The sequence below is a fragment of the Hippoglossus hippoglossus genome, chromosome 15, assembly GCF_009819705.1.
Source record: "Hippoglossus hippoglossus isolate fHipHip1 chromosome 15, fHipHip1.pri, whole genome shotgun sequence".
Classification (NCBI taxonomy): domain Eukaryota; kingdom Metazoa; phylum Chordata; class Actinopteri; order Pleuronectiformes; family Pleuronectidae; genus Hippoglossus; species Hippoglossus hippoglossus.
The window spans coordinates 20,593,114-20,605,764 of record NC_047165.1 but is presented as its reverse complement, the minus strand read 5'-3'; the positions used below and the strand labels follow the sequence as shown (position 1 = coordinate 20,605,764).

The window sequence follows — 12,651 nt, the reverse complement described above, 5'->3', positions numbered from 1 at the left end:
TAGTAAGACAGAGGAGGTGAATGTTATTACTTTCAGAAGATATCTGCTAGGGTGTGGAGTTGTGAGGGAGGGCTAAGTATTATAGCATGGAGCCTTGGAAAAAGGAAAGCACAACACTTTTTAATGACTTTCTCTGCAGAGGAGACCAAGCGATCAAAATCTCCGTAGCTGTCTCCGCTGGGACTCGGAGCCCGGGAGAGCAATAAAAATGAAGCGTTTTGTTTCAATTTATTTTGTCAGAAAAAAGGCAACAACCAAGGCCGGCATGATTCCCGGGCTCCTCCTGTTTGACACTCCGATCTGGAAGAGGCCAGAGGAGAGGAGACAGGCTGCAATGAAAGAGATGAAGGAGAAACAGGCCATTCTGGAACACAGAAGAAAGTAAGTGGATTTCTGCTTGATGTATTGTTGTATGGAATATACCCTATTGCCTGTCCTTCTATATTTTAACTTGTGAATTGTTGCTTCACAAAGCTGAGCCATACTGTGTCTAACTGGCATTTGTCCAAGTGACCAACACTAAGGGATCAATATCATGTCCACTTTGTAAAGACCAGAGCAATAGTCAATGTTTACAGACCCTTTTGCAACCATTTACCTTAATATAAGATAAGATAAGATAAGATCATCCTTTATTAGTCGATGGGGAAATTTGCAATATTACAGCAACAAGAGTCAAAAATAGGCATCAGTAAGTAATAATAAGTAACATGCAATACTTAAGTGTAAAGAAATGTAAAAAATATAGCAAAATATAAATGGAATAAAAACTAAAATATACAGCGGAAGAAAAGAAAAGAAAATGTACATCGCTATATAACAGTGCATCTTAATCTGGGTCTCTCTTAGAAGCCAAGAGGCTCTTCAGAAGTGGCAAACACAAGCCAGGATCACACAGGAGAAGAAAATGTCCGAGCAAATGCTGCAGAAGAATGGACGACAAAAGAAGCAGAAGGTATGCGTCGACTATCGCCTCGGTTTCCACCTGTCAACCACAAGGAGGCAGTACAGCACTGCCTCGGTCACGCAGGAGAGCGGAATGAAACAATAAGTATGAAATCAGCGCAAGATGAATCATGTTGATGCTCGTGCACAGGTTTTCAGGGAGCAGCATGGCAGGACTCAGTGTCAGTGATCCTTAACAAAGTGGTTGATGCTGTTGAAGGCAGCAACAGATGTCAGGGCCTGTGATGGAGCTCACTGCGTCTGTGATAATGCAGCAGCAGCAGCAGCAGCAGCAGCAGCATATACATGAAGGCACATAGACCGATGGATTGTTTTCAATGATTTGACTCAGATACATTTATCTGTAGAGTATCTTATAATGTTTGCATTCATGCAGCAACATCAGTGTGACCGACAAATATAGTAAATGCTTACCTCATTCATGTGAATGACCACAATGAGGCTGTTGGGTTGCAACAATGCAACGGTGGCACAGTTGTATCATCATGTACATACACAAAAATATTAAATTTAAATTTATATAACTATAACAAGCAACTCCACTATCTGTTATAGGGAGCAGCAGCTGGTGTGGGGGACAGCAGTGATGCTCCACAGAGACAGACATCCTACATGTCCATCACAGACTGTGAGGAGAGAAGGTACATAGGAACTCTGGACAAACACTGAACAAAACACTAAAAGCACATTAAACATCTACAATATCCTGAACCAGTATTACATACAGTATATATATATCATATATTGTATCTCCATCTCCTCATTTGGGTGCCCTTTCTTATAGGGGTGCTCATTAAGCATAACAGTTTTTAAATATATTCATCTCATCAATTTGCTTCATGAAAATCTTACTGCACATGTTGAAAAAGCATCAAAGTATCAACCAAATTGCATTTAGCATGGTTTACAATTGGGAGCCCTGCTGATTCAGGTGGACAGCTAGAGACACTTAGTGGACAAAGTGAGGCTGTGCACTCGTCATAGAACATCAGCAGTTTCTTTGTTCTTCTGTAACAACATTGTCTTGTACAAAACAGATAAACCAGACTTAGAGGCACGATTTATTCTTTTCTGTTGTCAGTGATAGAATAAATCTTAACTAAGTCGACAACAATAAGTCACAGGCCTGCACTTTTTTTTACCAGCGTCATCCATAAAGACTATGATACCAGTGGACTTACATGGGCATCTAAATATTCAGTCCCTCACTTTGACGTTTTGACCTGTGCACAGATCGTCCCGTGAGCTAGGGCGGCAGATCCGCGCCCGTGTTGAGAAGATACAGGAGAGACGCAAGAATCCCATGGGCACAGCCAGCGAGCACATGGCAGCGGCGGAGCAAGATCTGGAGGAGGTCAGACCCATACTTCCTCTGACTCATCTGTATTGTCTCATCTGTCTTATCTGTATCTGTATTGAACCCCAATGACATTGATCTGAATTTGTTTATTGTTTCGTCCTGCTTTTTATTCACAGTTGACAAAGATACAGACACGGCTTCTGGTGGAGCGGAACAGAAATCGGGCCAAAGATCTTGACAAATGTTTCACCATCTACACTGGAGACACATTGTTTAGTTTCCTTGATAAGTGACGGGGACAGTGCATCCATTCTGTTTGAGTGTTGTGGTGTTGATTTCATACTCAAGTCATTGTGAGATTAATTCCTTTTAAAATAAAAAAATCACAAAGCTATTGACCAATTTCCTTTTAGTTTCCCTCTTTTTCTTCTGAAATTCTGCCAGACACTCACTATCATACAAACCAGTGGTATTAACATTTCCTTCACCTCATGTACACTTAGAACCCCAAACGTGTATGAAATAAATACGGTCTTCCTTATTTAATCTGTGACTAAGTTGTACGTTATCAGTGAGTTCATGTTTTTTATTTTCCCATAGTATGCTTCTTTTTGGTGTTCGAGTCACACTCACTATTGTACAAACCAGTGGTCTTTACATTTACTTCACCTTATTTACATTTAGTACTCCAAACATGCATAAAATATATAAGATCTGTATCATTTAATGTGTTAAATTTAGCTATTTAATAGTTCATTTGTACATTAGCCCAATAGACACAATAGCACAAGAATGATATACATAAAGATATACCTTTGTGTCAATTATAAAAGCTAGCTATAACCTCACACTGTGAACTAAAGTATTCTTAAAGGGGACGAATGAGAATTCTCATAATACTAAAGGGAAATAATGCATAAATTGACATTTGATGTCCATGTTACAGTATAAATAAAAGCTGCTGATGTCTTAGGTGGATTGTTAAAACAGGCCATAATTATTTGTTTTCAGTAAATATCTGGCACCGTTTGCTACATGTGAGAAAATGAATCCATGTTTTATCATGAATCCATCGTAAAGACGTTCACAACAAACCACCATCAGTCTCTCGCTGCTAAAACAGAGACATTCCCGAGATAAAGTCGGGAGTGATGAATGGCGTCAAAGCAGCCGGAGTGCGCCGGGGAAAGGGTCGGCCTTGTCTTGGGAGCTTTTCTGCTCCTCCAGCACAGAGAGCGTGATGTCAGCGGTGGCAGTGCTGTTGTAATTTACTTGGTGGGGGTGATGGCGTCATTTTATGCCCTGGTGTAGCCTCCTGCTCCAAAAGCGAAGGAGACGGATCTTTGGCCGACGCGACCGTGGCTCCCTTGGCCGGGATCGAGCACCGCCGAGCCGGACACCTCACCCAGGGAAACATGGAGGCTGCGGCCGAGGAGCTGCGGGCCGGCTCTCGGGTACCTGTCACTATCGATCAAATAGTTAACGATACACTGGTGGTGACGCTGACCTACCGAGAGAGGAGCTACACGGGCATATTACTCGACTGCGGCAAAAAGTGAGTGTTGTTCCCTTTATTCTTTTTATACATTTACATCTGAAATTAATTAGCTGAACTCTGCTAACGGCTAAGGTACCTCTGGTGCTAACAAGCTGAGCTAGCTAGCTAGCTAGCCGTAAGCTAACCGGGCCTCCATACAAAAGACGTATGGGTTATTGTAGCTGACAAGGTAGCTCCTGTTAGCTTGCTGGCTAATGGCAAACTCTTCTCATTTTGGGCCACAATAAGGCGATAATACGCGTTGTTTCACTGTGGTGTGACACTGTATGTGAAGATAGTGACTGTGTCTACACAGGTCTTTAATGTCTTCTTTTAAACTATTGCAAATGTCACTGGGTTCAGCTCTAGCTTATTGTTAGCCTAATAAAAGTCAGGGCAGCTAAGACGTATAGAGTAGGCCCTGTCTGAACAGTATTCTGTACATCAGGGACGTTTTGTATGTATTTTTACATGCTGGTCGTGCATTGTGCACAACATTTGTGTACAGTGAAACTCTAATTAAAATACTGTGAAATACAGTTGTAGTTCTGAGAAGTGGATTGATTGCATTGATTTCCAGTCACCCCTGGTGTATAGAAACAATAGAAAATGTCATGTGAGATTTGATACATCACATCTGTATTTCCTGATCAGATCCAGGGACCATGTTAAACAGTGTTTGACAGGAGCAGCGCCTTTCTTTCCTTTTGAATAAAATGTTCCTGTTCAAATGAGAAAACCTGTAGAAGTGTAATTCTGACATATATCAGTCTTATCTACCTCTTTCTCTGTGTGTGTCACATGTATAGGCCTTGCGTTGCTCTTAGTGTGGTTCACCTTAAGAGCCATTGGCTTTAGACTATTTATAGATGAGCAGAATCAGAATCTGACCAGCTTTGCCCCTGAGTATGCTTAGATGGTTTTTCATGTGAGAGCTCGTACTCGTCCTGAAAATAACTCGGCCTAATGGGAAAAGGCAGGCCTTGGAATAACCTAAAATAGGCCCATATATTTCAGGCCTAGTCACTGACTACTTCTTCATTTTCAGCTCATGGAAATACATTTCCTGTCATTGTCTCCCACAGGTTTGTTAGGCCTATCACTCAGGCAGATCTCCACCTCTAGTTACACTGTACACAACGTGAAATGGCATCCGTGGGGTGAATCATGGCTGGTCTTATGCTGTGTCCTTACACTGTGCTTAACAAGCACTTTGTGTTCCCTGTCACAGGCTGCACTGTTTGTGCCATGCCAGTCACAGTGAAGGCTAATATTTCGTCGCTTTAGGGGCGCATATAAAAAAGGTGAGAGGAACAAGCTTCACCAAGAGACTATTATCCGGAGGTGCCTGCCAGTTACTTCTCCTGGGGAGGAAAACAATCTCCCCAAATGTGCACTAATTAATAATTTCGCCGCCCATAAGCCCTGAGCAGACACGGATGCAAAAACAAACCGAAATCTCCTGGCTCCTTCTCTACCTCTCTGAATCCCGAGTGATTCATGGGATTGTTTTTGTTCAGTCAGATGTTGGGGAGGGTGGGGGGGCTCCTGGGCATCCTGTAGTCTCTTTGTCTGCTGTCTCCTGACTAAAGCAGCACAGCCATGTTACTGTTGCCTGCCAGGCACTTCTCAAAGACTACTTGGCAGTCGGGCCTTCTCTGGACATGTTTGCTGGTCCCAGAGAACGAAAAAGAACACATAGAATCACTCAGAGAGAGTCAGTGATACGATTGCTCCATTTTTGCCTGAGGCAGCAGGATGCCTGCCTGCTTGTAAGCGTACCCCAACCCCCACACGTAAAGAATTTTCAGCATACAGGTGACAAGGAGAGTGGCGTCAGTGTGTCCAGTCAAAGTTAAACAAAGTGGGACACTTAGAAAAAGCTCTGAACAGCTCTGGGTTCTAATTTTGTAATTGAAAAAGCGAGGTATTTGATTTGTGTTGTCCCACCTGGCTAGTTATCAAACACGGTGTAACGCAAGAGCTGCATTATAGTATCATTCTTGTAGAGCAATTCGCTAAACTTTAAAATTCAAGAAATGCCATGCCATGTCATGTGTAACAAGAATCTTTATGCAGGCTACATGAACCTCACTGTAGAACTGTAATAAAGCGGAATGAAACGCTCAGTTATTAATATATTGTTTTGTCCTTTTTCTTGTTCATCTCAGGACCGGGCTCTTCTGTCTACCGGATTTCACAGCAACACTCGGGGACTGCCCAATATCCAAACCAGGTTGTGAAATCCCAGAAGTTCTGAGTGAGGAGCTGGTTTCCAATTCTCCCAGCGAGACTTCACAAAGACCAAAGGATGAGGACACTCTCCCCGAAAGCAGCACACCTACTGCACCTCCTACCTGCCCCATCCCCACCCCAGTGCCAGCTGGACAGACTCTTTATCCTCCTTATTTTGAAGGAGCCCCCTTCCCTCAGCCATTATGGGTGCGCCACAGCTACAGCCAATGGGTACCCCAACCCCCTCCTCGACCAATCAAGAGAAAGAAGAGGCGAACGCGAGAGCCTGGCCGCATGACCATGAGCACTATCCGTTTGCGGCCGCGGCAGGTACTGTGTGAAAAGTGCAAGAACACACTGAATAGTGATGAAGACAGCAAAGATGGCATGAGCAACACTAAGACGTCTAGAAAAGAAAATTCACTACATAGTGACGACGATGGTGATGACAAAGATATCTCCTCTAAGCTGTCAAGAAAAGAGGATGTTGTTGCAGCCAAGGACACTAAACGACGGGAAAATGGCACCACCCTTGACAGCAAGCGCCTTAGGAAGGACAAAAGGGGGGAAGCCGATGGGGAGAAGTTTCCCGGAAGTGACGTGATTATCCCCCACAGTCCTGTCATAAAGATCTCCTACAGCACTCCACAGGGCAAGGGGGAGGTCATCAAGATCCCCTCACGTGTCCACGGTTCAGTCAAACCATTTTGCCCCAAACAGCTGGTGCAGAATGGCGTGGGTGAGAACGGCAACGCGTTTTCTGATCCCACCAAGGAACAACGGCACATTCTAGATGCCACTAGGTCTGGCCTCACTGTGTCCATTCCCAAACTCAAACTTACTAGACCTTTCACAACCGTTGGTCAGGACTTGCCCTCTCCAAAGATCTGCTTGAGACCCCCTCAGAGAGAGGGTGAGGAGAGTGTGGTCGAGTATGAGGCAGAACTTGTAGAAGGCACTAGGAGACGAAGCCCTAGGGTCACCGGCCCCTGCCTCCCCCACTCTGAAGACTCGGGGGAAGGCAAGAATTCTCTGGAGTTGTGGTCAGGGAGTTCTGGAGAGGAGGCTGAGCGGGGCCACAGTGACCTTACCCTTCTCATTAATTTCCGTAAACGCAAAGCGGACTCTTCTAGTCTGTCAGTCTGCAGCAGCGACAGTCTAGATGAGTCCAAGTCCTTCAGCTCTGACGGCACCTCACCTGAGCTGTGTGATCTCGCACCAGGTGAAGACCTCTCTGTAACCTCATCCTCTGTTCCTTCACGAGAGGACTGTAAGACTGTGCCACCACTAACGGTGCGGCTGCACACACGCAGCATGACAAAGTGTGTAACAGAGGAGGGTCACGCTGTGGCGGTGGGAGACATTGTGTGGGGAAAGATCCACGGCTTCCCTTGGTGGCCAGCGCGCGTCCTCAGCATCAGCGGCACCCGCAAACAGGAGACGGCCAGCTGTGAGGCGCAATGGCCCCAGGCGAAAGTGTCATGGTTCGGTTCGCCCACGACCTCCCAGCTCTCCGTTGCCAAACTGTCGCCCTTCAGACAGTTCTTCAGGTCCCGCTTCAACCGAAAGAAGAAAGGGATGTACAGGAGAGCCATCCTGGAGGCAGCCAAGGCTGTGGGTCACATGAGCCCGGAGATTACGTCACTGCTTTCCCACTGCGACACGTAGGTTAGTTCACAGCTTTTGCACGTTGGTTTTTCACATCTACTATTATAGTTTTAAACAATACGTCTCAATGGGCTTTTAAGACCATAAATAAGGTTAGCAGTTACTAAATCCATCATTTATATCTCACCTGCCTTATTAGAGTTATGTTGGTATATTGGATTATTTAATACTTTCAGACCAACCAGTTTACTGAACCGGTATGTGTCACAACACAGTAATTTGTGTGGGTTTGTATAAACAGAGGTGGTTCAGTCATTGCTCCAACAAGTAGTTCTGAGATCAACAAAGTATGTCAGATGTATGTATCTTGGCAAATTTGGCCAGAAATTGAAGAACCTGTCTGATTATTAGATGCACAAGGGTTTTTTTCTCACCTGGAAAAATACAATATTAAGAGCGTACTAACAAGAGAAAAAATACCAAATTGACCTTTTACAATCTGAATCCGTGCAAATCTTTTTTCTTTAGATTTGTAGAAAATAACTCTTTTTGCCAAATATGCTTCAAAATTTTGGAACTAACAGATATAGCAGCAGAGCATTTTTCTGACACATTGAAATATCAAATGTAGCCTCCTGACTTTTCCATCATCCTTTTCATTAGCTACATGATCTAAATATGGACGTCCTGTTTAAAAACTATCAAGCTGCTCAGCTTTAATAATTGATTTGATATGAATGAAGGTTGACTGAAGATTCTGGCACTTGACACATGTAACTGAATCAACTGTGACGCAGTCTTTTGACAAAAGAAGTTTTATCATTCTGTTGCAGTCACTGGAGCTACAGAATGAATCACAGTTGGTGTCGCATAGAGTGAGAGTCTGTTTCCTCACACATTATCTTTGGCAAAGTGCAGGCGCTGGTTAAGCAAAGAGCTCATGGATCTGATACCAACCAGAATTTAATTTTAGACTGTTATCTAGCTACACACTGAATTAGCATTAATTAGCTGCAGATGACCTGATCACTGCCTCTGTGCATCATTATCTCAAATACTGCTGCGACTTGAAAGATTTGTTCACTTGCTCTTTGATCAGTAAAGCTGCTTTCAGATCTGCACTGAACTCCAGATATTTTGCATAGGGCTGTATGTGAGCAAGCAAACGCCAGTGCCTCCAGGCACTATGAGGAGGTGGGCGTGGTGATGATGTAACGGACGCAAAATAAACAAATAAAACAAAGAGAATAGAAATATCTTCGGATGAAAAAGAGGTGCAACACACGATGAAGACAAAGATATCAAATTCGAAAGACAAGATTCAAGAGCTTTTGCTTATTAGGTACGATGCTTGTGGCGATGTGCAGTAAACGGAAGTTGCCGTGTTCTTTGTATGTGAAAGGCAAACTGCGCAAAATGTTAGAACGCAACATTACAGACCTTTTCTTGAATTCACATCTGAAAATGGCTCATTAGTAAGCACAGAGAGACAGAGTGACATTTGTTTGAGCAAATATCCATTCATCCTATTTGTCACAGATGTCATATGCCTGAAATTAGAGCCCTGTAGAATACTTGGGGACCCTGATTTGCCTCAAGCACTTCCTACTCAAAAATATCCAGTAAATTGAATTAGAAGCCATCAAGATATTACTGAATAAATGGCTGTCAAATGTGAAACACGGTTTGTGCCATGTTACCCAGCTCATTCCTAAATTTCTATAAATGATCCCATTTGATGATAGTCGTGTGTGAACTCCAGGGGGGGGGGAATTTGTGCTGAGTGAAAACGACTCCGTGGGCAACCTGCTTATTTAACAAACACTTGTAAGGTCTGCCGTGTGTGCTGCTTGCATAGCCGTGGAGCAGTTGCTGTGTTGAAAGGGGCAAAACAAACATTAGGGCCAGCTTTAATGAAGGCACAGGCTGTACTGCTGACTCCTCAACAGGAATCGCTTGTTAAAACTGCTAATTTCAGAAGTGAGTCCCAACAAACTGAGAGTGGTCTAAAGTGAAAGCCATTTAAAAACACTGCTCCAGTGCGAGGGCATAAAAAATATGATTTCTGTCTCATAGTGGCAGATGATATGGCGTTTCCCCCCCCTCCCTGGTTTCTGAGTTCAGTGAACCTGCTTCGCCTTGGCACACACTCAAAGGTTAAATATTGTCTTTGGGTGATATGAAAGGGAGACAGGCAGCTCCCTGCTCTTCTGTTAACTCTGCTGAAGGCCTCATTAGCAAAGAGGAGCAGTAGTTGAGAATAAACAGTGAGGGGTTAAGACCAGTCTATGTTTGGTCCTTTTTTCCAGAGCTCACAAAGGAAGCTTTTTTTTTTTTTTCTTTCTTGCTCCGTCAGCTACACAGAGGTTTCCGCCAGCTGGAAAGTAGCTGACGTTCACTTCACACTGCTCCATAATCTGCACATGACAAACTCCACATATTGAGAAGCACATCTCTCTCTTTGTTGAGCTGTTTATATGGTGAAAAAGAATTGCCAAGCTTTGTTTGCTCTTTGTGACTTTGCCTTTGCTCTCCCCCTTTTTCTTCTTCCTCCTCTTCTTTCTCTCTTGTGTAGAGGCTGAGGACTGCAGAGAGGTCTCCGAGGTTTTTCTGAATTCTCAGACTCTGTCATCAAGACCCAGGAGGGAGTACGTGCGGTTGCCACGGCTACTATTTATATGCCGTTTTGTTTTTTTCACAAGGCTTGTGGAAAATGGCCGCCAAGGTGGAGTGTCGTTGGGACTGGATAAGGGAGCAAAAGGAAAGAGGCCAGGCATCACATGGTCCCACATGAACAAAACTATTCCTTTTTTTTCTAGATTTAATCATATTTCAATAGAGCCGAACAATGACACTACAAAGACCCGAATGTATTTATTATCTGTAATCGTTTTATTATGATCCGTTAAGTACACCTTTCTACTAAAGTCTCGCAAAAACCTGCCGATCTGCTGCTGCTCTTATCACGGTCCTCAACCACCGACGAGTCACGAGGTCCATCTCGTCCAGCCAGAGGACGCCGGTGGCATCTTCAAAGAACCCCACCCACCCACCCCCACCCTGGACCATGACACATTTTACCATGATTTAAAAAGTCTTATCCTGAATCCTCTTTACTTGTCAAACTGTGAATGGCTCCATCCAGAGACAGTAGTGACTGTTCCAGCTCTCCTTTGCGATCACAGTGTTCCATCCTTGTAGCCTGCATTTGTGGATGTATTTATACTGAACTCAATTCCTCTCCACAATCATGTTGTGTCTCTTTTTCCATTTCATTTTCATTAACTTTTAGTGAGTGTCACATCGGCGTACTTGCCCCTCTTATCCCTGAGAACCATTTTTACATCACTTTAATTATTTAAAGCGTCATGTTTAAGAGAAAAAAAAAAAGCACTTTATCTGTACCTTGGTGGCCTGCGGTAAGCTCACTGTCTGAAACACTATTGCGAGATACAGCCCTGATAAGCAGCAGGGGGAGTTCAGAAGTCTTTGTGGTTGACTATCCATGGCCTTGGAGATACATGAGATACAATTTTTTTTTTTTTTTTTTTTTTTGTTATTTTCTATTGTACGATTTTGGGGACACCAGACACAGATGGTTGTGTACACTGTATTCTCGCATTTGGGTGTGTTTCTCTCTCAGCTTATCCACCACACGAACACACACACACACACACACACACACACACACACACTACAAAAATCCACATTTCCACTGGAGAAACATGGGTGAACAAATGTGTCAAAGCCCCCTATGCATTATCAGTTAAAGCTTTATGAGTGACTTTGGGAGAAAATGAAATAACATGCTGTAAGAATACTGTGAATTCAACTGCTGAGTGCGCTGAAGACATGTTTGCTACTAGCCTGCAGTTACTTTTGAGTCATATGCTAAAAAGCAGACTGCAGTGCTGACCTTTAGTGACCTTTGTGTTGAAAGCGGCACTATTGGAATAGGGGGAGGGAGGCGGCGAAGGCGAGAGTCGAGCGCAGCCAGGTCCGTATTAAAAACTTAACTGAAGATTGCACATAGTCAGTCACGCTCAGCCAACCAGCCCGTCTCCTCCCTGCCTGCCTGGGAACTGTTTGTTCAGATGGAGGTTGAAGAACAGGCTTACTGATTGTCAATGAGAGAGGTGTGCTTAATAGGGGAGCAGATATCGCACTCCTCCTGTTTTGATAATCTGCGGTTTGACTGTTTGCTATCAAGCCCTGCTGGTGTCCAGGCAGCCTTACACAATAAGGAGTAGGAGAGTCGACATCTCTGTAATCCCTGAGGGGGGGAAACGCTCGTCAGGATTTCCCCTGTGTATGCGCAACATGGCTATCTACTGTTGGCCACGTTGGTCAATGTTATTGGCCACTTTTTTGTTTTCTTTTTTTACATGTACTGTACATAAAAATAAAATATACAAGCAATACCTGTGCTGTTGTGGATCAGCCTCTGAATTTACCTTTTTCTAAAGGGATATTCAATTTTACTCTGGACAATTGCGTGTTTGGCTCTCGAAGGTTTCCCAAAAAAAGAACCAATCCTGATGGGTCATGGGGATTTCAGTCTGTGACTTTTAATATTCAATGTTAAAGGGCATTGCAACAGTAGACAAGGCAGGCAATTCCCCTGGGACCCAAGCTTAAAGGTTCAGTCTGTAAGATTTAGGTGAAAGGGATTTATTGGCTAGTTAAATATAATTAAATAATCCTAGTGATGTTTTCACTAGTATGTTTCATCTAAATTGTAAGAATTGTTTTCTTCACCCTAGAATGAGCCCTTTATATTTAAATACTTTATATTTACATCGGGAGCGGGTCCTCTGTACGGAGGCCACCATGTTTTTTTACAGTAGTCCAGACTGGACAAACTAAACACCTTTCATGACAACTGAAGGCTACCACAGGTTCTCTTTCATGTTTGGAAGGGGAGGGTGAAGTGAGGGGTATTCAGCTGCAACATGCAACATGAAACTAGATGACCTGATTAATTGAGTCCACAGCAACAACAATT

The 12,651-nt window shown here is 43.6% G+C and overlaps 2 protein-coding genes across 6 annotated transcripts in view; both read left to right on the top strand.

Annotated features, from left to right (window-relative positions):
- The window catches only part of LOC117775324 (leucine-rich repeat-containing protein 27-like), a 34,922-nt gene extending 32,103 nt beyond the window's left edge, over nt 1–2,819 (top strand). For all 4 annotated transcript variants that reach the window (XM_034608374.1, XM_034608372.1, XM_034608373.1 and 1 more), the window contains exons 7-11: nt 241–381; nt 850–955; nt 1,522–1,607; nt 2,200–2,320; nt 2,443–2,819. In XM_034608374.1, the coding sequence (XP_034464265.1) occupies nt 241–381; nt 850–955; nt 1,522–1,607; nt 2,200–2,320; nt 2,443–2,559 (571 nt within the window). In that variant the 3' untranslated portion in view covers nt 2,560–2,819. The remainder of the gene's footprint in view (nt 1–240; nt 382–849; nt 956–1,521; nt 1,608–2,199; nt 2,321–2,442) is intronic.
- Nucleotides 2,820–3,315: 496 nt separating this feature from the next.
- On the top strand, nt 3,316–12,081 carry pwwp2b (PWWP domain containing 2B). 2 transcript variants are annotated; one of them, XM_034608867.1, is made up of 3 exons: nt 3,316–3,821; nt 5,975–7,702; nt 10,222–12,081. In XM_034608867.1, the coding sequence occupies exons 1-3, from the start codon at nt 3,682–3,684 to the stop codon at nt 10,226–10,228; spliced, it is 1,875 nt and encodes a 624-aa protein (XP_034464758.1). In that variant the 5' UTR covers nt 3,316–3,681; the 3' UTR covers nt 10,229–12,081. The 2 variants fall into 2 exon arrangements, with proteins under 2 accessions (XP_034464758.1, XP_034464759.1); XM_034608868.1 differs by having other exon boundaries at nt 3,320–3,821; nt 5,975–7,706.
- Nucleotides 12,082–12,651: the final 570 nt, after the last annotated feature.

What these genes read in the sequence shown, in the direction of transcription:
- pwwp2b (XM_034608867.1), top strand. Translation starts at nt 3,682, where the DNA reads ATGGAGGCTGCGGCCGAGGAGCTGCGGGCCGGCTCTCGGGTACCTGTC. An exon ending in TTACTCGACTGCGGCAAAAA is followed by an intron (nt 3,822 to 5,974) that starts GTGAGTGTTGTT and finishes TGTTCATCTCAG; the next exon opens with GACCGGGCTCTTCTGTCTAC.